Source organism: Giraffa tippelskirchi, chromosome 6 (assembly GCF_054371585.1).
Source record: "Giraffa tippelskirchi isolate mGirTip1 chromosome 6, T2T-mGirTip1v1.2.pri, whole genome shotgun sequence".
Lineage (NCBI taxonomy): Eukaryota > Metazoa > Chordata > Mammalia > Artiodactyla > Giraffidae > Giraffa > Giraffa tippelskirchi.
The window spans coordinates 45,450,988-45,475,500 of NC_137280.1; the positions used below are offsets into that span (position 1 = coordinate 45,450,988).

Consider the following 24,513-nt stretch of genomic DNA (forward strand, 5'->3'; position numbering starts at 1 on the left):
CATGAAATGTTCCCTTGGTATCTCTAATTTTCTTGAAGAGATCTCTAGTCTTTCCCAATCTGTTGTTTTCCTCTATTTCTTTGCACTGATCGCTGAGGAAGGCTTTCTTATCTCTCCTTGCTATTCTTTGGAACTCTGTATTCAGATGGGAATATCTTTCCTTTTCTCCTTTGCTTTTCGCTTCTCTTCTCTTCCCAGCTATCTGTAAGGCCTCCTGAGACAGCCATTTTGCTTTTTTGCATTTCTTTTCCATGGGGATTTTCTTCATCCCTGTCTCCTGTACAATGTCACGAACCTCTGTCCATAGTTCAGCAGGCACTCTGTCTATCAGCTCTAGTCCCTTAAATCTATTTCTCACTTCCACTGTATACTCATAAGGGATTTGATCCAGGTCATACCTGAATGGACTAGTGGTTTTCCCTACTTTCTTCAATTTAAGTCTGAATTTGGCAATAAGGAGTTCAGGATCTGAGCCACAGTCAGCTCTCGGTCTTGTTTTTGCTGACTGTATAGAGCTTCTCCATCTTTGGCTGCAAAGAATATAATCAATCTGATTTCGGTGTTGACCATCTGGTGATGTCCACGTGTAGTGTCTTCTCTTGTGTTGTTGGAAGAGGGTGTTTGCTCTGACCAGTGCGTTCTCTTGGCAAAACTCTATTAGCTTTTGCCCTGCTTCATTCTGTACTCCAAGGCCAAATTTGCCTGTTACGCCAGGTGTTTCTTGACTTCCTAGTTTTGCATTCCAGTCCCCTATAATGAAAAGGACATCTTTTGGGGGGTGTTAGTTCTAGAAGGTCTTGTAGGTCTTCACAGAACCGTTCAACTTCAGCTTCTTCGGCATTACTGGTGGGGGCATAGACTTGGATTACGCATATATATGGAATTTAGAAAGATAGTAACGATGACCCTATATGAGAGACAGCAAGAGAGACACAGATGTATAGAACAGTCTTTTGGACTCTGGGAGAAGGCGAGGGTGGGATGATTTGAAAGAATAGCATTGAAACATGTATATTGTCATATGTGAAATAGATCGCCAGTCCAGGTTTGATGGATGAGACAGGGTGCTCAGGGCTGGTGCACTGGGATGACCCTGAGAGATGGAATGGGGAGGGAGATGGGAGGGTGGTTCAGGATGGGGAACACATGTACACCGATGGCTGATTCACGTCAATATATGGCAAAAACCACTACAATATCATAAAGTAATTAGCCTCTAATTAAAACAAATAAATTAATTCTAAAAAAGAATATGAAAATTTGCTAAAACAAACAAATGAAAAAACCATGGTACAACTTAATAATGGACAAACATTTCAATGGGCAGAATAGAATTTTTAGGCCCAAAGCCATAAAAGCTTAGTTTTTGATAAAACGGTACCACAAATTTATGTTGAAAGAACAGACAATATAGAGATGGTGTTGACTCACTCTACAGAGAAAAATAAAATATGATCCCTATTTAACCTCAAATACAATGACAGACTCAAAATGAATCAGAGAAATAAATGTGGGAGATAAGATTATCAAGTTAACAGAAGATAATGTAAAGGAAAAATGCTTGTTATTTAGAGGTAAAACCTAAATAAATTAGGAACAACAGAGGGTGTATGCCACTGTCATTCTTATTCACCATTGCTTTTATGGTTTCACTGTATACAAAAATAAATAAAATGATCAGTATAAACTTTTGAAAAGAAAAAAAAACAAGTTGAGCAAGATAATCTTCTATGGTTGTCTCTCTTGGAGTTTATTTGAACACCTTCGCACAATATGGATTTTTTTAAATAAAAATTAACATTTGTTAAAGGCTTAGCAATGGTTTTACATTTTGTTCTGTTCTTGTTTTAGTTCAGTTCTTCCTGGTTATTGGTGCCACAGCTAGTGAGATCTACAGTGTGGTGACGTGTGAAGTGTGCCAGAATATTTGCAAATTTACATATCCATCATATTTACATATCTGACCATATTTACATATCCAACCATATTTATAGTTGCTAAGTAGAAAGGAGCCTTCTAAATAGCCCAAATCTAGTGATAGAATAGTGGTATAATAAGCTACTTGGAACAATAAGTATCATGAAAACAGGATGGACCTAGAGACTGTCATACAGAGTGAAGTAAGTCAGAAAGAGAAAAACAAACTTTGTATATTAACACATATACATAGGATCTAGAAAAACAGTATAGCTGATCTTATTTGTGAAGCCGAACCAGAGACACAGACGTAGAGAACAAATGTATGGACACCTGTGCAGGTTAAGGGTGGTGCAGGATGAATTGGGAGATTGGATTAACACATATACACTATTGATACTATGTATAAAATCGGTAACTCATGAGAACCTACTGTATAGCACAGGGAACTCTACTCAATGCTCTGTGGTGACCCAATGGGGAAGGAAATCCAAAAAAGAGGGAAAATATGTATATATACATATAACTGATTCATTCTGCTGTACAGCAGAAACTAACACAACATTAAAAACCAACTATATTCTAATTAAAAAAAAAAACAAACACCTTAGTGTTTAATGCTTGGAGAGGTGCACTTCATTTTTAAAGTGCTCTGAGTACACTGCTTATTACCAACTATTGGTGGGCACATATGAGTAAACTATGTTGCTCTGTCGATTCCAGAGCAATTTTTTCTAAGTATTAATATAAATGATTTTCAAAATACAAGCTATGAATTTTTTGAGCTTTTCTGAATCACATGGAAAGGAAAATGATGTTGATTCCAGAGCAATTTTTTCTAAGTATTAACACAAATCGTTTTCAAAATACAAGCTATGAATTTTTTGAGCTTTTTTGAATCACATGGAAAGGAAAATGGGTCTCTAAATTTGTCAAATGTTAGTTTATCTCATCATTTGAGAGAAGAAACTGAAGAACAGAAAGATAGAGTAATTTTGTCAAAATCTAACAGTCTCTGGCACCACTTGCTCTTGAAACTTAGCCTGGGGTCTATGGGGCCTGCCGGTAAGAACCTAGAGATCTGTAGGGTTTGTCAATGATGTTTAACTTCATTTGATGACTTCTTGTCATTATTTATATTTTTGCTGTTTGTGTCACAACAGGTTTTTTTAAAGCACAAAGTTACACCTGCCCATAGAAATATTTGTTTATTGAGCCAAGTTCAATGTGGATGCATAGTTGACATAAAATTCACATTAGCACTTTGGATCTAGCAATCTGAATAACTTAAGTGGAAAAGAATGTACTGAACCAGACAGCATATTTTGGAATTTGTTGATTAGGTCTCTAACATCTGAATGTGAAGAATGCAGGATATAAGAAGTTCAAGACAGGAGCTTAAGCTTAATGAATACCTTTTTTTCCCCAGTGAATGCAAGTAACTATAATCAACATATTACTAATTTCCTTGTTTAATTTTCTAAAAAATTTAAGTCCCAACAATACTCAGTTATAATGTAAGTGTGATTATTGAAGGATATATTGTCTGTAGATCAGTGGATTGGAGTAGTTTTTATAGAATTCAAAAGTGTGTGTGCGTGTGTGCACGCTCAGTTGCTCAGTCGTCCAGCTCTTTGCAACCCCATGGACTGTGGCCCACCAGGCTCCTCTGCCCATGGAATTTTCCAGGCAAGAATACTGAAGTGGGTTGCCATTTCCTTCTCCATATTTATATATACATGTGTGTATATATATATATAATGGGCCAGTAGTTAATACCTGTATCTAGTTTTATATTGAGCATGGTGGAGAACACAAGAAACTCAAGAAGCATATAATCCAATTGATGAGAGAACAAACACACAAGAAGTAATTCAAGAACATTTAGGGGCTGGGAACAAGAAAACATTTAAGTTTTGCTGTTGTCACGTCCCGGCTATTGTAAATAGTGTTGCAATGAACATTGGAGTACATGTGTCTTTTTGAATTATGATTTTCTCTGGGTATATGCCCAGTAGTGGGATTGTTGGGTCACATGGTAGTTCTATTTTTAGTTTTTTAAGGAACAGCCATTCTGTTCTCCATAGTGATTGTATCAATTTGCATTCCCACCAACAGTATAAGAGTATTCTCTTTTCTTCACATCCTCTCCAGAATTTATTGTTTATTTTTTGTAGATTTTTTGTACAATTTATTTTAGATTTTTTGATGATGGCCATTCTGACTAGTGTGAGATGATACCTCACTGTAATTTTGATTTGCATTTCTCTAACAATTAGTGATGCTGAACATCTTTTCATGTGGTTGGTTGTCAACTGTATGTCTTCTATAATCACAACATGGAAGCAACGCAAATGTCCATCAACAGAGGAAAGAATAAAGTGGTGAAATATATATATATATATATCATATATACAATAGACTATTACTCAGTTATAAAAGGAACAAAATTGGATCATTTGTTAAGACATGGATGGACACAGAGACTGTCATACAGAGTGAAGTATGTCAGAAAAACATATATTAATGCATATATGTGGAATCTGAAAAAATTGGTATAGACGATCTTATTTACAAAGCAGAAATAGAGACATGGACGTAGGTAACAAAAGTATGGATAATCAGGGGGAAAAGGGGATGGGATGAATTGTGAGATTGGGATTGACATATATACACTATTAAAAAAAGAAAAAAGTAGAAAACTTTGCTTGTGAACTGGACTTCAGAGAGACTTGACATTATCTTAGCACACAGGATCTGAATAGGCAGATGAGAAGAGAAAGAAATTACTATGAGTCAAAGAAGAATGGCTTAAGTAAATGGACACTTGCAAGAAGAGCAGAGAGGAGAAACCAGGTTGACTCTAAAAACTAATGGAGTGTCCACTAATGGCCAGCTTGGGGCCCCTAAGTTGCTAGTGACACAGTGCATACCTTTCACTGTCAAGTATTAATGTCTGTCATGAGAGTGTTTCATCTTATCAGCACTAGGAAAGAGTTGAGTGTGTAGAAACTATTACCTTCTTTTTAGTATTGTACTACATTGGCCCTGGTTTATGTTCCTATGATACCTTATTTTTTAACATTTATTTACATGTTTTTAATATTTGACATATAAAAAGTATATTTAAAATATACATGCAAAATAATATATATATTTAATTTACAAAGCACAATGATAAACACCCCAAATCCACCACCTGACTTAAGAATTAGAACATTTCTAATAACCTTCATATACCTAAGAATTGCTTCCTAGTCCCTTCTCTTTTCTTCCCCTACCCCTGAGAATAGCCACCATTTCAAGTTTCTCATTCCCTTCTTTCAATATAATTGTACCACTTAACGTATGTTTTCCTAAAGAATATACTACTTAGATTTACTAGTTTTGAGCTTTAGAAAAATGACATTCTATGACTGCTTTTGTTCAATCAATATTATGCTTTTTTATAGACAAATTTTATTTTATTGAAATATGTATTTTTACAAGTCCTGTTTTTTTTTTTTTTTAAACAAATACAATGCTTTTAAGATTCATTCAGTTGTGAGTTGCAACCTACTCACATAAGACTGGAAGGCCCAAATGCCACTTTAGATGGGTGGCTTAAAGTCAGCATTTATATTATATTTATATCATGGAAACCAGTAATCTCTACAAACCAGGGCTTTTCCTTTTCAGACAGTTGTTAACATTTACCAGCATACCACTTATATCATCCATCCTATGAGTGTAGCTGACATGCATTTAGTTTCCCACAGTATAACAATTCCACAATTTATCCATTTTCCTGTCCACCATCATACTAACAAATTTGCTTACATTTCATGGTACATGAGACTTGCTTTCTAATATATTTACCCAGAAGTGAAGTTTCTGGGCTTCACTCAGATTTTAGGATAATGGAAAACTATTTCCAAAATTGTTTATGCCCCAGCTGTTGTATGATTTTCTTTTTGTCTCTGTCTTCACCAGCAACTTGATTTTGTCAGATTTCTCAGTGTCACATAAAAAGTCATAAAACAGCATCTCTCAAGAGCCTTACTTTTCTTTGGTCACTAGAGTAAAACATTTTTCATATGCTCATTGGCCATTTGTGTTTCCTCTTCTGTGAAATAGCTATTGCTTATTTTTCTATTGGTTTGCTGATCCTTTGTTTATTAAATTATAGATACACTTTATATATTCTGAATATTAATCTTTGATCAGTGACAAATATAGTTTCCTATTTTATAGTTTATCAACCTCTTTTTTATGCCATTTTTTGATGAATAAGAATTCTAAACACTCTATAATTGAGCTTTTTTAATGTTTAGGAATTTTTGCATCTTGTTTAAGATGTCCTTCTCTAGCCAGGTGTAAGGAAAATGTTTTCCCATAGTTTCTCTTCTAATGATTACAATTGGATGTATAGACTGCTTCCTGCTAGAACAATGAATGATGAAGCAGTGATATACCTTACATGCCACTGTAGTGGCATTACATGTACTTATTTATTTATTCAGCAAACATCTTAAAGTGCCCTGGCATGAACTTAATATGCTAAGCCAAGGAGTTCGAATTTTATTCTATAGAAAATGGGGAAGAAATAGCAATTTCTTCCCCTTTTTATTTTTAGAAATATAATGAACCAAATGGGGCGAGCTTGTACAAGGAAAATCTATTTACAGAGCTCTTACACTAGATGGAGAAGGACAAAGGCATAGACTAGGCAGTCTTGGGGGAAATGATGAGACTGGCTTGGTCACAATGACATGATTTGAGTTCAATTTAATATAGGGCTGAGAGAGGTAAAAGTAAATCAAGTCTGATATTGACATTTCTGCCCAGCAGACTGAAAGGATCCACAAAATGAAAATGGGAGTAGGTGACGTAAGTTCCAAAATCAAGTTGGAATTAGCGACAAACTCTGAGAGTAGAAAATGTAGTCACCCTGTACTTTAAACAGGCACAGGAATTAAGAGGCTGCTTCTCACACTTCTTTTTTTCCTTTGCCCTTAGCTTCCTGACACACAAAACCTGCAGAAGTGGTAAGCGGATGACAGACAGCTATGGTGATTTGGTGTAGGCAAAGATGCTGGTTTAGTTTTCTTTTTAAAGACATCGTTAAGTGACACTAAAATCACAATATATCTTATTGGATTTCAAACTCACCCAAAGAATCTGGGACTATTTCATCTGGAGATTGAAGTATTTGCGAAGTCTCTTCTGTCCTTTCTGCCAGGTTGTCTCCTTGAAGCCTAAATGATTAAAAACGGTTATTGAAACCTCCAGTAATGTTGACTTTTGAAATGTGAACTATGTATTATTGGGAACGTGGTTATGAACTCCTAAATTCTAAAACCAGGCATGTTTCTTCCAAGCAGAAATAAAGCTTTACTGAAATCTTTGTCATATAGTGTTTTTGCTTTTCTAACCTTTAAGGAAAAGGCTTTCATCTTTTCTCCTGTATCCATGGGAAGATTAGTCTAGGTAGAATCTGCTTTTCTTCTTAGCCTGACTGAGAAAGGTTTATAAGTAAATGTTTTCATGGACACTGCAATGGGGAAATGAGTGGAAGAAAAGCAAGCATCCAAAATACCGTGCTTGCCTGACTTCTGGGTTCTGGGGCCTGAGAAGGTTTCCATGGTTACACAGAGGTTCATCAAATACAGTTTTCCAAATCAACCAAACCTGAGCTTAAAGGCCTGCAGGTAAAAATCTGTTTCATCAGGGGGCATGAAGATTCAATATGTGGATGGTCCAGGGTTCTCAAAGACACTGGGTCTTCTTCAGGAGAGGAAGATTGCATGGGGACTTTCATGACAATAGATTTCTGAGCTTCTATATCCTCACCTCTGTAGTGAGGTTGGTCTGGGCTTAGATTATACTGTGAAAGCACTCTATCAAAAGAGGTAGAGCTCATCAATAAACGTGGGAACTCTGACCTAAGCAAGCAGAATGAGCTCTGCTAACGTTGGAGGATAGTATATCAAATAATCCAGAGGTTGGAGGTTTCTGCCAGTGTCCTTATTTTTTTCTTGCATTTCCTGATGGTGAGTGCCCTCATGGGAGAGTATTAATGAAAACGTGACATATACTATTAATATTTAAAAAAATGCAAACTCAAATACAATTCATAGCTGTACCAGAATTTTTCATAGTTAAAATCTTCAATTCTTTTATATCTTTATTTGTATATACCACAGTGGAATCCAATAATGTATATGTATGACTCTCTTTACCTTTTGTATAAGTATAAATATTGTACATTATATTTTTATTCCTATGATAATAAATCTTATACATTTCTGTATATATTATACTTTTATTGTTGGTGGTGGTGGTTAGTTGCTCAGTCATGTCTGACTCTTTTGTGATCCCATGGACTATGGCCCTTGAGGCTCCTCTGTCCATGGAATTCTCCAGGCAAGAATACTGGACTGGGTTGCCATTCCCTCCTCCAGGGCATCTTCCCAACCCAGGGATGGGGACTGAACCCACGTCTCCTGCATTGACATGTGAATTCTTTACCACTGAGCCACCTGAGAAGCCCCATGATACATTTAGACTTATGTATTATCTTCTATACAGAAAGTTCTATATTATATAAGCTAATTAAATAATTCTCAAGAGTAATTTTCTGATAGTCATATAAAACTTTTCAGTCAAAAATCTTACACTTCTAATTAAGTTTTAATTTTTACTCTAAAAAAAGCATCATTTTTAAGTGACTGATTTAGCCACATACTTCTCAAATCTGCCCAGCTCCTTCTTTTTATTTTGTTTACTTCTAATAATTGGGGTAAGTATTTCACTCATCAGCAACATCAAATATTCTTTTTTCATCAAAATTATCAAAGAGAGAATGTATGTAGGTATACAAGACATTGAAGCGTTTAAGTAAAGATTACTATTAAAAACTGACAATCAGTTCCAACACATTTGGGTATTTAACATTAGGTTAAAAACCTAAATGAGGACTCCCCTCTCAGTCCAGTGGTTATGACGGCACACTTCCAACACAGAGGACATGGGTTCGATTCCTGGTTGGGGAACTAAGATGGTACATGCTGCATGGAGCAGCCAAAATTTTTTAAAATACCTAAACGGAAAATAAATCTCCAATAAAGGTAGAATGAAACAAGAAATCAAACCTTAGTTGCAATTTCTTGTATTCATGGCAATCTTAAATAAAAACAAATTCTTGTTTAGTATTTATCAATATGCTCAATAACCCAAATGTTGTGGCAATGTAAAGAAATAGGAACTGTCCTTGATTTCATGGAGTTCTCAATTTTGCTGAGTTGAAAAGAAAAATGGCCAGGATAACAACCAACAGATTGGGTGGCCTTGAAGCTGCCTCATCGTTGTCCAAACAGTGCCCTCCAGACACCTTTAGAGTTGAATTCGCCGTGACTTGGCATCAACCCCATTGAGGAATGCCTCTGAGCTCTGCTATCCTTGAGTGGTCTGCCAATGTTTCCCAAGATGAAATCCACACAGCACTACTTCTGTAAGAGCTTAATAGGTGCTATGCAAACAAGGGTTGTGTGGGCAAGTCCGGGAAATACAGTTGCAATAAAAGTTAAATCACTTTTTTTTTTACATTACAAGAGTTTTACTCATACCCTCAAACATTTTCTCTTTGCTTTCTGAAACTCTCCTTCCATATTAAGCACTCTTCTATATTCTCAGCCTCTAAATAAAATGTTTCTTGCTTCTCCTGTCATAAGGAAAGCCCTTTCCTCATCTAAGAATAGGACATCCCTTTTTCCTCTAACAATATTATACTACCTCCTCTTCAAAGGAGGCTGTGTAGCCGCTCAACCTCAGCTAACAGAGGAGTATAAAGATTAACCTGTTTTCTCTCTGCCTGGGAAGACTTTGATCAGGCTCAAAATTTTCTTCTTTAACTTAAGTGTCACTATTATCTTGAATGAAATTTGTGTTCACGTATATGTACTGACTAATTTCAAAGTCCCTCAATCTCAAATCTGGAGTCTTTCCTTCCATCTCATCTTCTCCAAGCCAAGGACAGATAATTAAATTGCTCTGTCAGAAATCTTAAAATCCAGTGTTTTGTTCTCTGATAACAAACTCCCTTCCTTTAGGCTCTTTCACAAACTCAACTTTCTTATTTATTTAGTTTTGGCTGCACTGGGTCTTCGCTGCAGGAGGTGGGCTTTCTCTAATTGCTGCTCACAAGCTTAGTTGCTCCACAGCATATGGGACCTTAGTTTCCTGACCAGGGATCGAACCTCCGCTCCTCATATTGAAAGACAGATTCTTAACCACTGGGCCACCAGGGAAGTTCCTCAACTTTCTCTTCAATCAAATACATATCTACATCTTCTCTCAAGTTCTCTCCCAGGTTTTGTTCCTCTCCTGATTCCCTTCCTGCCCTACTCAGATGGGACCTGTTGTTCCCTCAATCCCCATGCACCCACATCTTTTAGTCATTACTGCCAACCAGACCCTAATCCTGTATTAACCTGTCATTTTCATTCATATGGCAGCTGAAAACTACTGGTAATTATTGTGACACTCTAGGACTGATGAGCGCAAACAAATCAATAGCTCCCAACTTTAAACTTCAGCTTCTGGGTAGATTTTCTTCCATTCCTTTCAAAGTCTTCAAAAATATCACCTCTCTTTTGTGTCCATCCAAAAAATTATGCAATCAAAAATAAAGACCTTCTACTCCCACTTACGCAGCACCTACAGAAGTATCTTTACCCTGACCTGTATTCACCACCTTCCCAATTCACAGAGGGTGAGAGACCCTCTCCCCTGTCCTAGGCTTAGGCCATCCATCAGGCTGGTGATTTGGGTCCCATCACCTCATCTGCCTCTTGGATCTTCATTTATTTTACTCACCACCACTCATTCTGTTCATCTCTATGCCTCATTTCCCACAGTATAGAAATAAGCTCACTTCTCTTTCAGCCTTAAAAAAACAAACAAAATAACATCCCTCCCATAATTATCTAAAACATCTACCTATTGCTTTTTCTAGCTCGTTATTCTTTGAGCCAAACTCCCTAAAAATGCTTTCATCAATGCCTTTTTAAAAAATCAAAGTATAACATAAGACATCCTATTAGTTACGAGTATACATCATAGTGATAATATATATATATATATATATATCAGTCAGTCAGTCAGTTCAGTCGCTCAGTCGTGTTTCACTCTTTGTGACCCCATGGACTGCAGCACGCCAGGCCTCCCTATCCATCACCAACTCCTGGAGTTTACTCAAACTCATGTCCATTGAATTGGTGATGCCATGCAACCATCTCATCCTCTGTCGTCTCCTTCTCCTCTCGCCTTCAATCTTTCCCAGCATCAGGGTCTTCTCAAATGAGTCAGCTCTTGGCATCAGGTGGCCAAAGTATTGGAGTTTCAGCTTCAGCATCAGTCCTTCCAATGAACAGTCAGGACTGATTTCCTTTAGGATGGACTGGTTGGATCTCCTTGCAGTCCAAGGGACTCCAAAGAGTCTTCTCCAACACCACAGTTCAAAGGCATCTATTCTTCGGTGCTCAGCTTTCTTTATAGAAATATATATATATACACACACATATACATTCTGAAATGGTCACTAAGAGAAGTATAGTTACCATCTGTCGCCAAGCAAAGTTATTACAATATTATTGACCATATTCCTCATGCTCTACTTTGCATCCCCATGACTTACTTCTTTTATAACTGGATGTTGGTATCTCTTAATCTCTTCCACCTATTTTGGCTGTCCCTCAACCTCCCTCCCTTCTACATCATACCAACAGTTTGATCTCTGCATCTATGAGTCTGTTTCTGTTTTATTTGTTCCTGTTTTGTTTTCTAGATTCTACATATGAACATGTGAGTTGTTCCCATATCTTGGCTATTGTAAATTGCAAATAATGCTGCAATGAATACATGGGTGCAAATATCTTCCTTAGTGTTTTTGTTGTGTTTCCAGAGAAATACTCAGAAGTGGAATTGTTGGATCACATTGTAGTTCTATTTTTAATTTTTTGAGGAACCTCTGTGCTGTTCTGTATAGCAGTCACACCAACAGGGCATGAGGATTCCCTTTTCTCCATATCCTTTCCAGCACCTGTTACTTTTTGTGTTTTTGATAATAGTTGTTCTGACAACCGTGAGGTAGCAACTCATTGTGGTTTTGATTTCCATTTCCTTGATAATTAGTGATATTGAGCATCTTTTCATGTGCCTGTTGGCCATCTACATGTTTTCTTTGAAAGAAAAAAAAGGTCTATTCAGGTTCTCTGCCTATTTTTAAATCCAGTTTTTTAAGTTTTTAAATTTTGAGTTGCACAAGCTCTTCATATATTTTAGATATTAACTTTCCACCAATGCCTCTACTTCCACAGTTTTAATTCACCCCTCCATCTATTTTAATTTGGTTTGTCCTGCTACCACTCTGAGACGATTGGCTATACACTAACACTGCCTGATCTTCTACTTGTCACACACAAAGGAAAACTTTTCGATCTTGTTTTTATTTAACTTTCAGTTCTACTTTGTGTGAACACTCTTTTCCCAGTCTGTACCATCTCCCTGAATCAGTTCACCCACTCTCATGGTTTAACTACATGTAGGGTGGTTTTTCAAATCTTTGAGTTTTCAGCCTGAGATTGGTGTAACCAAATACTAATCGGACATTTTAATTGAACTAACCAGAAACATCTCAAAGCAAATTGTCCAAAGCAAACTCTTCTGCATCATACCCTGCCTTGTATGACACATGGCTAATCAATTTCATTCTTATTAATTGCATTTCCTAAAGGAACTTCCTGAATCCAGCACTTCTTAATTCTACTACTACAATCATGCTGCTCATCTTGACTTGCTTGGATTATTACATAGTTTCCTTGATGATATTTATACACAGAAACTGTCCTTCAAAAATTCATTTTCCATATGGCTACCAGAAAATTCCAAACAAATCCTCATGCTTTATTCGCCTCATGCTTTAAATATTTCAGTGCAAGAGATTTTAACAAGAGTTTTCTTAAGGGACCCATAAACAGGTTTCAGGGGAATCACTGTAATTCACAATAAATGGAATAAAAAGTTTTTGGTGGATGTGCCCTTTTTTGGACAGGGAGACAGTAACCTCAACCAGATGCTCAAAAATAATTTTTGACTCAAAAAACTTTAAGAACTACCACTTTTACTGGAGTCTCTTGTGCAAAATGAGTAATGGTTTCCTTACCAAATCATTCAAATTTCTCTATTGCACAACCCCTACCTGTGTCTGCAACTTCACCTTCTTGGATATTTCACCGTGGATTTTATACTCCATAAACCCCAAACTGCTTTTACTTTTGTGCAGATATTTTATTAAGCCTCTCTGGCTTATAATTATCTCTGGCAGAATTTACATTCCCCTCATTTACTGTTTGGCTTAATCCTAAGTTTTAATTACAGATTCTCCTTTTTTCAGAAGTTTTTATTCCAGAAGTCTTAGTACCTATTCAAATCTTTACCATAGTTCTTACTTTACTATGTTTTGTTTGCTTTGATGTCTATCAACACACACCAAGTGTCTTAAAGATGAGTTTTCTTTTTCATATTTTTATGTCTCTAAAGCCTAGTTCAGATTGAGCTTGATACATTGCAAACTCTGAGAGAGATTTCTTAAGGTATTTTTTAGTGACGAGCTTACCTTGGAGAAAAGGAAAGGAAAGGGGGACCCAATCTACACATAAGGAATTTTCTACAGAATACCTGAGTATATTTATAATTACATTCTCTTAAAAAGAGGTAAAAATTATCCTGCATTTCTTAACCTGGTTCACCCTAATACAGAATGTAAACCAGAGGCTTATGTGCAATCCAATTTATGGTCTGGGGTGGGGACAGGAGTGAGGAACACAGAGTAACACATAAAAGAAGAGAAAGGTGTGTTATTGAGTCATACCCTTTACTGGTGGTTGCTGATCAATCCCACAAGAATTCTAAGGATCCTTGAGAAACACGTCCACTTGAAGAATGGAAGCATAGAGCATTTATCCATAGGCTCCTGGTCAAGGATGGTCCCTGATCATTGAGCTCCCTGATCTTTTCAGTTGTGCATACATTAGCTTAGAATGATTCTCATTGGTCATCCCAGGGCAGGAAATGAGATGTAAAAGATATCAGTGTAACTGAGATGCTAAAGTTTGCACGTGCACAAAGCTGGCTGCCACAGTTAGAAGAAGCATATGCCAAAAAAGTTGCTAATAAAAGTTGGGGCATTTTAAGTGAGGTACAAGCAGAGGTGATAAAGATGGCAAATGTGTTTGGATTTCAAACAAATGAATCAGATTTCATTTTAATTGAACTGACCAGTATGACTTGGCTAGGAAAAATCTCCAAGTTTATGAGTCAACAGTCACCTTCCATTGACTCAGTCTTAATGGTGAATAAGCCAATGAAAGATAGCATCCTCAGAGACTACTGTAGTGCATATCACAGCCTATCATAGTACCAGGCACATGTATGTGATCAATAGACATTTGATAAGTAAATGTTGCTGAAAAGTCCCTATATCTTACCAAATAGACTTAAGGAAGATGGACCAGTCAAGAGGAAACATATGGAAGCTCATTCAGGAGACTTGGTGGCTGTAGCAGTGATTCAAATTTTGCTTGCTTGGTAATGTTTTGAGATCCAGCTGATTCCAATGTCTTGCTTTGTAAGAAGAAACAAAGGAAACAAAAACCAGGGCCAAGTAGCTGTCCAGTCTTAGTCCAAAAGGTTGGTTAAAACACACCATCAGCAGCCATATGCATTTTGGGAGCAAGGTTTGAATAGTGTAAGCAGTGGGAGGATAGTGATGAGTGCTACTTCTTTTTTATACTTTTTAAAAAAAAGTCCAAAACACTCAACATTTTTCTTTTTTAAAAGCCTCTGGTACCATCGGTTCAGTTGAACCATGTGATGTGACAAGACTCAAATAAGTGTATTCTTAATTTTTCACATTTGGCATAGAAGACATTGTCATCTTTCTGTTTTCATGCTATCATGCTATGTATTCTATATTTCAATCTTCCCTTAATACTTTCTGGAAGAAAGCAGTATCTAGCTAAAGAGTAAAGAAAGAAAGAAAGTGAAGTCGCTCAGTCGTGTCCGACTCTTTGCCACCCCGTGGACTGTAGCCTACTAGGCTCCTCCGTCCATGGGATTCTCCAGGCAAGAATACTGGAGTGGGTTGCCATTTCCTTCTCCAGGGAATCTTCCAGACCCAGGGATCAAACCCGGGTCTCCCGCATTGCAGGCAGACGCTTTACCCACTGAGCCACCAGGAAGCCCTAACTGAAGAGTAAACACTCATCAAAAAAAATTTTTTTTAAACCAAATTGAATGCAGTATGGCATGCATGAAATTAAATACCAAACATTTCTAACTTATCTAGTTCAGAGGAGATGATAAATAGAATTTGGATTAATTCAAGAAATGTTAATGGAGTAGGTGGTAATTGCACTGGGCTTTGAAAATGCTGAAGTTTGATAAGGTGAAGAAAAAAAGGAAGGGTGTTCCAAGGAAAGAGTAGTGAAATAATACAGTACACTTACTTTGGAAAAAGAAGTCTCCCTTGAGGGGGGAAAGATGAGAAAAGAAAAGAGAGAGAGAGAGAAAGGGAAAACCAAGTATAACAAAAAACTAATAGTTTCAGTGAAAGTTGTGTATTGAAAGCAACAAACACATCTAGATTATAGAATGTATTCTGATGGGATCTTGCAAATTAAACAAAAAGATATAGACTTAATGAAACAAGAAAACTGAACGTTTTAAATTATTGCCTAATATAATAAAAGCTGCACTAAGAAAATAATATTCATTGGGGCCTTTTGGAAGGCCATTTGGGAAGCTTTTACAATAAACTAGAAATAGAAGATGAAAAGCATGGAAAAAGGAGGAGGGTCTAGGCTTGGGCCCAGTGGACCAAGCACTGTTTCAGTTTGGGGGCCTGGGGGACAGGAGTTGTGGACACAGTGAACCGAATTTCCATCCTCACAGAGCTTTCATTTTAGATGTGCTGGTGGAGGTGCAGAGAGGCAGCTGGATAGAGGGGAGATGCTGAGAAGACTGAGTTGTGTACCAGGCTTGCCCTCCCTGGGCTCCAAAACCTCTACAAAGAACTTCAGACACAATTTAGCAACTGAACAAAAACAACGACTTAATTCAGCTATTTTGAAGGACATGATATTCTGTTTCACTGGAAAACAACAGTATACTATAAATGCCAATTGGATCCAGGGAACCACCAAAAACAGTTTAGGTTTCAAGAAATTTTGAACCATTTTCTACAAAGGGGTATAAGATTACCTTATCCTCGTCCTCCAAAATCTTCCTTTAATTCTCAAAGTGCCTTTCATAACCTTGGTCATACAGTTATTTCTAAATCTCTTTCTAAATCTTCATTTTCCATTTCAGGATTCCAGTATGTTTCTCCAGAATTATTTTTTGAAGGAAATTCTAACAATTTAGGGGTGGGCTTCCCTTCTGGCTCAGCTGGTAAAGAATCAGCCTGCAATGTGGGAAACCTGGGTTTGATCCCTGGGTTGGGAAGATCCCCCGGAGAAGGGAAAGGCTACCCACTCCAGTATTCTGGCCTGGAGAATTCCATGGAGTGTATAGTCAATGGGGTCACAAAAAGTTGGACACGACTGAGCAACTTTCACTCACTCAATAACAATTTATTGTCACTTACTCAATTTCAAAGTCTTAAAAAAGGAAAATTGTCATCAACATCAAAAATTTATCAGGATCTTCAGAGGCAAAGCCCTTCACTGAGTAATGAGACTGCAACCTGCTGTGAGACTTGGGTGTATTTTCAGGATCTCTCCAGTTACTTGTCAAGCTTCCTGAGGCTTCAAAGATCAGGTCTGATATCCTCCACACTATCAGGGCTTAGCATACTAATTTACATTTGTGTGCCCCTCCTACTCCCCTGAGTAACTATCTGATTTACATAGCATCTATCTCAAGTCACTAAAGACTTGTAAGAGTGCCTTCCCTACTCTAGAAGAACGGCACTGCTGTCTGTGGAACTTTGCTGCCCTCCACCCAAGTCCCAACTAAGTCTCAGTTCCTCAGGGAGTTCCCTGGATGTTCTTCCTCTCATTCTGCTTTCCAAACCCACTGACTCCATCTCTGGGTCTCCCTTACCCCTGGCCATTCCAGTTGACCCTATGACACCATTTCTCAGGCCCCCTTAGCTGCACTATCTGTGTGCCAGACACAGCTCTACCTTCCAGAACTTCTGCTAAACATGTCTACTCCAGGAACTCCTTTGCCAACAGGAAGTTTCTAACAGTACCTAGATTTCACTCCTTATTTTAGTTGCTGTTCATTGTTGTTCAGTTACTAAGTCATGTCCAACTCTTAGCAACCCCATGAACTGCAGGATGCCAGGACTTCCTGTCCTTCACTGTCTCCCAGAGGTTGCTCAAACTCATGTCTACTGATTCGATGATGCCATCCAACCATCTCATCCTCTGTTGTCCCTTTCTCCTCCTGCCCTCAATCTTTCCCAGTATCAGAGTCTTTTCCAATAAGTCAGCTCTTCTCATCAGGTGACCAAAGTATTGGAGCTTCAGCTTCAGCATCAGTCCTTCCGATGAATATTCAGGGTTGATTTCCTTGAGGATTCCTTGAGGACTGGTTTGATGTCCTTGAGGACTGGTTTGATCTCCTTGCTATCCAAGGGACTCTCAAGAGTCTTCTCCAGCACCACAGTCTCAGCTTCTTTATGGTTCAACTCTCACATCCATACATGACTACTGGAAAAACCATAGCTTTGATTATATGGACCTTTGTCAGCAAAGTGATGTCTCTGCTTTTTAATATGCTATCTAGGTTGGTCATAGCTTTTCTTCCTAGAAGCAAGCATCATTTAATTTCGTGGCTGCAGTCACCGTCAACAGTGATTTTGGAGCCCAAGAAAATAAAGTCTCTCACTATTTTATTTTTTCCCCATCTATTTGTCACGAAGTAATGGGACCAGATGCCATGATCTTCATTTTTTGAATGTTGAGTTTTAAGCCAGCTTTTTCACTATCCTCCTTTATTTGAAGTCACGATCTTAGTTTTTCAAATGCTGAGTTTTAAGCCAGATTTTTTTCATTCTCCTTATTTTAGTATACTCTCTTAAAAATCTTCCTTCTAGCATTCATCTGTAGGCACTCTATTTCGTCTCTTGCTGTTTATGTCACCTGAGGTAACAATTAATCAAGACAAAGCACCTTTCTCCTGACCCTGGAATGGAATAGAATAACACTCCTCTTCACCAGAGGGCTTACTTTATATTCTGCTTTTTAAATTCTCTCCCTTGTTCACAAGAATCTCTGAACATAAACCTCTAAAATAAAATGATGGATAGTGACATGCTCTTTCCTCTCACATTTTCCTTTTAACTTCCTATCTCCTGTAAGTGAGATATGAGCCTGCAAACTATCGGTAACTCTCTAATCAAATTTATAGTTCTCTCACACATGCCTGATTGCAGACATGACGCTGCTGTTGGTGGCCTCTTATCTACACTGCTAATTACACTCCTGGCAGAAGTTTAAGAATTTTAAAACCAAATCTAAGGAGGGCACACATGGAGAACAGATTTGTTTGTTTGTTTTTTTTTTCAGTCTCTTCTGCTTTACCTCAACTCAGATATAAAAATGTCAGCACAAAATTAGGTAGAGAAGATGACGCATGGAGCAGGACTGATCCTTACCACCTCTTGGGACTAACTAAACTGGATTTTCCAGGCAGATTGACCAGAATGTGGACCACTGACACACACCTTGGCCAGGTTGTTACTCACACCACAGATGACCCAGGGGACATTCCAACCTTCCTGAAATTCAAGGCAGTCCTGAAAAAGGATTACATTAATAAATTGCCAGACTGCCCTGGGGCTAAGGAAACTCTAGAGAAAACAGCCAAACACAGAATGTCTGAGCTAAAAGCAGCTCTGGGCATTGGAATCCTCAAGCTTCCTTCAACACGACCATTCGTTCGCATTTTAAACTGGATTCCGTGTCTCTAAAATGGTCTGGTGAAGTGCAGGTATGCTTTCAGCCTGCCATCAACCCTAGAGAGCACCCTTTTAAAAATCTATCCACATAGAAATAGGCAGTTGAGGTCCTTATTGGACAGACAGCGTAGAGCAATGTTCTCAGTTTCTAGGGTGCACTAGACCCTCCTGGACTGCAGGAGTCCCCAGCCTCCAGGTCACAGACCTCCTCCGAGCTGACAGGTATCTCCTGTCAGATCAGTGGCAGTCTTAGATTAGAAATAAAGTGCACAATAAATGTAATGCATTTGAAATATCCTGAAACCATCTCCTATCCCTCAACCCCTATCCATGGAAAAATTGTCTTCCACAAAACTGGTCCCTGGTGCCAAAAAGTTTGAGGACTGATGACCTCGAGGACTTCTTAAAACATAGATTGCTGAGTTTTATCCACAGAGTTCCTGAGTCCGGTCTGGAGGATGGTCCAGGAATTGTCTTTCTATCAAGTTCTCAGATGATACTAATACTGTCAGGTAGGACACAGTCCCCCATAAGTGCCTCCTCTTTATATTAATAGCTCTGGTAGGGGATGGACCTCCCATTCATCCTCATTGGGTAGTAGTATTAGAATATGCCTGGAATGCCAAAAATAGGTAAGACTCTACCAGAGAATGTTGGTATTTTTCTTTCTCCACTAGCGACTTTTAGCTGAACATTCAATTTACTCCCAAGTATGTATGGTTTTTCCAGTAGTCATGTACAGATCTGAGAGTTGTATCATAAAGAAGGCTGAGCATCGAAGAATTGATGCTTTTGAACTGTGGTTCTGGAGAAGACTCTTGAGCATCCCTTGGACTGCAAGGAGATCAAACCAGTCCATCCTAAAGGAAATCAACCCTGAATATTCATTGGAAGGACTGATGCTAAGGCTGAAGCTTCAATACTTTGGCCACCTGATGTGAAGAGCCAACTCACCAGTAAAGACTCTGATGCTGAGAATGATTGAGAGCAGGAGGAGAAGGGGGCGACAGAGGATGAGATGATTCAATGGATGTTAGGGAAAACTCCTGCAGATAGTGGAAGTCTGGCATGCTGCAGTTCATGAGGTCACAAAGAGTCAGACTGAAAGTCTGAAAGTATTAGCTGCTCAGTCGTGCCCAACTCTTTGCGATCCCATGGAGTACAGCCCACCAGGCTCCTCTGTCCATGGCATTTTCCAGGCAAGGATACTGGAGTGGTTTGCCATTTCCTTCTCCAGGGGATCTTCCCAACCAAGGGATTGAATCCAGGTCTCCTGCACCACAGGCACAATTCCATCTTATTGAAGTTAGAAATCTCAGAGTAGATAGCACTTGAGCTTGGGGTGCTGCATCTGTAGCCTCCATCAGAGCGCTGCTTAGCAAGTCTGCCTGGTGAGCAGCATCCAGCATAGAGCACCTGTGGGAAGTCTCCTTAATGTGCTTATTTTTAACGGGTTGAAAAATGGGATTGTGTGGGGAGCCAAACCACCCTTTTGAAAAACTGCCAAAGCTTTTGTTCCCTCCTCAGCCATTCCTTCCTTTAATCAGAGACCCTTCCCTTGTGGTCCTGAAACGGAAAGCTGCCTCACATGTGTACCTGATGGGAGACCACTCCCTCTTTTGTATGTGTTCCTGGGAACATCTGTTAGATCGCTGAGTTCTGTATATAGTCGCTCTCTCTCCCTTTCTGACGTGGTCAGATTTTTCCATGCCACAGCCCTGGAAGTGACAGTATGTCGTGCTGCCTTAGTCAGATGGTTCATGTGCCTTTCTTTGGGATTTCCATTCCATAAGATTGGAAGTAATTGAAAGTAAGCTGTGATGAGCAGCAGAATTATGAGGCAGACTGAAATTCCCAAATTACCAGTAATATTACTTTGTACCAAAGAGCGGTAACAGTTTAGCAGGGTTCTATACACCCACAGATGGCAACCGAGGGAATATTGCCAGTGATGCGCACATCACAATATCTGAGAAATTGTTACTGGATGTGGAATTAGCATGAGGGAAGGAACCATGGGCAGCCTCCAAGCAATTCTTCTTGAGAAAGTTGTACATTTTTCTGAGGAGGAAATAAAGGACGTTCCAGCAAAATCCAACAAGTTCCATCTACTTAGGAGGGATCAGAGGTAGAGCAGGGGAGTAAAGTACAGGGAAAGACCCCTTAGAAGGGATCCCTGAGGAAATCCCTTAGAAATCTGAAACCACTGTGTTTGGAGGTTGCAGCCTCAGCCAGGTGAGCCAGCTTGCTTCATATAAAACAGAAAGGTTCCCAAAGTGGGGATTTTATGACCCTACTTCTTCTCCATAAGAGTAACATTCTCCATATTCCAATAGAACACAGTAGAATGTAAGATGTGTGAGTATAGCAATAAAATTTGGTCTCCTCTATGCCATGCTTTATTTACGTACCCATAATAGGGCTTTCCTGGTGGCTCAGCAGTAAGGATATTGCCTGCCAATACAGGAGACTCAAGAGACGCGGATTCACTCCCTGGGTCAGGAAGATCCCCTGGAGTAGGAAATGCCAACCCACTCCAGTATTCTTGCTTGGAAAATTCCACGGACAGAGGAGTCCAGGGGGTTACAGTCCATGGGGTCGCAAAGAGTCAGACACGACTGAATACGCACCTTTACCTTTACCTAACAAGTGACAAACAGTTACTAATTGAATAAAGTTTCTGTTAGTACTATCCATACGCTTGATGTACTTCCTTGGTTTTAAGTTCATTCTGAGGCAGGAAGCGTGATTTAAGTTTGTTTTTCGCATAAGCTTCTGTAATAAATACAACTCACGTAATAAATGGTTTTCAAATGAGTCAATGTTAAAGTGCTTTGTTTATTAGGATTTGGAGAGCATACATTGAAATTTGCTGATAAGTAATTTGATGTTTGATGCTCTGGAAAACAAGATTGGCTGAGAAAATGTCAAGTATATGGAGTCCTTGAAGAGATTTTAATAGACGAGATAAAGACCTTTCATTCTCGTAACAATGCTCTTAAAATTCTTAAGAAAGACAATACAAATGTCTGCACCAGTAGAAAAGGCAATAAGGCATAAAGATGGTAGGATGATTCATCTTTTGGCTTAACAGTCTAGAAGAAGAAATACGTTTGGTGACTTACCACAGAATATAAACACTGTTTTGTTAAATTTTAACTACCTTAGTCTAGAATTTGTTTTTTCTGATGTGCACATCAATTGATCTCTTAAAAGGATCATAGAATTTATTTATAGTGAAACTACTTTCTCTCTGACTTCTGCAAACTAAAATAGTTTGCATTGGTAACCAGAGTTAGCTTGTAAATAAGATTTTCTCAAGGAGTCTTAACTATTTCTTTATCTAACTTATTGTTATTGTTATGTAATTACCATATTTCAAGTCATAAGTTACTCTTTCCTAAATTTCACTTCTTTTTCTGACTTTTATATGGCATGATTTAGATGCTATGGGCTTCCCTGGGGGCTCAGATGGTAAAAAATCTGCCTGCAATGTAGGAGACCTGGGTTTGATCCCTGGGCTGGGAAGATCCCCTGGAGGAGGGCATGGCAACCCACTCCAGTATTATTGCCTGGAGCATTCTATGGACAGAGGAGTCTGGCAGGCTGCAGTCCATGGGGTCATAAAGAGTCAGACACGACAGAGTGACTAAGAACACAAAGCATTTAGATATTATAGAATTTCTGGTTTTAAGTAAGAAAATAGGCTATTATAGTAACATTTTGAAAAAAAAAATGTTAATTTTAAAATTTAAATGCTCTTTCCTGAAAAGACAGATTTACTGAAACATAATACATGATGGCATTGATATACAGTTATTTGCTTTTCTTTTTAGGTAGTTCATACTCAGTTTTAAGCACTAATGTTTGCAATTGAAATAAATACATACTCTGTGAATTTTGATTCTTATTCTGAAATGTTAGTATTCTTTGTTTTATAGCAATAATATATACAGTCTGATTTGATCTAAAATATTTATTTTATACCAGTGAGACAAATTAACTGTTCAGTGATTAGGAAGATAACAGAAGACATACATAAACTAAATGCATTTATATGTTTGATTTGGTTTATGTAGGCCATTTAGAAACTGTGATCCAATTATAAGGGTAATTACCATAACAAGTAATTGAACATAATCAAGATTTTAGTTTTACTACAAAGAGTACTTGGGAGGTCCAGCATGCCAAGCAAGTGAATCAAGAAGCTTCCACATGTGGATAAAAATGAGAAATATAATTTTTTCACTTTCTTCCCATTTCTCATATTATATACCTCATCTTATACCAGTATGGAAGTTAAAATTTTAAAAAAGAAGACTCATTTAAGTGAAACTTCTCATATTATAAAAACTAAAGTCCAACAAGTCCTATTGCTATTACATTATCAGAAATGGTATTTAAGCAAGAATAAATACTAGAATGTTATCAAAAATTATTATTGTCACATCATGATTGATATTCTTGATACCACTTATATAGTGATATATAGTGAAAATGCTGTCGTGTCGAGCTCTTTGCAAGCCTATGGACTGTAGCCTGCCATGCTCCTCTGTCCATAGTATTCTCCAGGCAAGAATACTGGAGCTATTCCCTTCTCCAGGGGATCTTCCTGACCCAGGGATGAAATCCAGTTCTCCTCACGTTGCAGGCAGATTCTTTACCATCTGAGCCAGGAAGGAAGCCAAACAGGAACTCATGATTTTCTGTCATGGCAATTTCTATAACTATTTTATCTACAGAAGTAGCACATAAAGGAAAAATCCTTTCTAAACCAAATCACTTAAAAACATGTTTTTACTGTTGTCATTCTGTCAAACACATCATTTTAATATCCCCAAAAGAAAAAACAAAAATGTGCCAAATGCATATAAGGTCTGTGATTCTTATTTTCCTAAGATTTTTGAAGGCAGTCTGATTTTGTGTATAATTAATTTGCTTATATGACAATTATCCTTCAATCTCTGAAAGCCCTTAGAAAATATTCAATAAGAATCTTTTATTAGAGGCTTTAAAAAAAAAAAGGCTTACAAAAATACAGCAGCAAATACACTGGACATTCCTCTACTTGTGGGGCTCCTTCCTGATTTATAGGAGCTGCAAAATGGTCAGTGCTTTTATTTGCCAGTCACTGGGGAGTTTGCCCAAGGACGCTCAGTGAAACTGGGATACTGTTAGATGCTGAAATTTAAGGATTTAAACATCACACTTCATTTGTTTCCATGGGCTCAGCTGGTCGGACATAAATATCATCTTATTGGATCAACTATCAAATCAGAACAATTCAGTCTGAAAATAAGCTTCATCCTCACGATTTAATCACTTCCCAAATGCCCTTCACCTCCTAATATCATCACCTTGAGGTTTAGGATTCAACATATGAATTTGGGGGAGACACAAACTTTCAATGGTAGCAACTAAATATTTTTGACAAGTTTATGTTTATGAGAAGAAACCTAAATAGAACTTGAATTTTAAATAAAACCCATAAGAATTTTAAATAAAACCCATAAGTTTTTCTCCCCCTTATATGAAACACAGTCACAACTAGAATCAAGATACCTATAAAATTCATAATGCTTGTCATA

At 38.0% G+C, this 24,513-nt stretch overlaps 1 protein-coding gene across 9 annotated transcripts in view; it reads right to left on the minus strand.

The window, feature by feature from the left end:
- Nucleotides 1-24,513, minus strand: part of C6H8orf34 (chromosome 6 C8orf34 homolog) — a 348,003-nt gene that overhangs the window by 86,757 nt on the left and 236,733 nt on the right. For all 9 annotated transcript variants that reach the window (XM_081501834.1, XM_081501835.1, XM_081501831.1 and 6 more), the window contains one exon: nucleotides 7,069-7,154. In XM_081501834.1, the coding sequence (XP_081357960.1) occupies nucleotides 7,069-7,154 (86 nt within the window). The remainder of the gene's footprint in view (nucleotides 1-7,068; nucleotides 7,155-24,513) is intronic.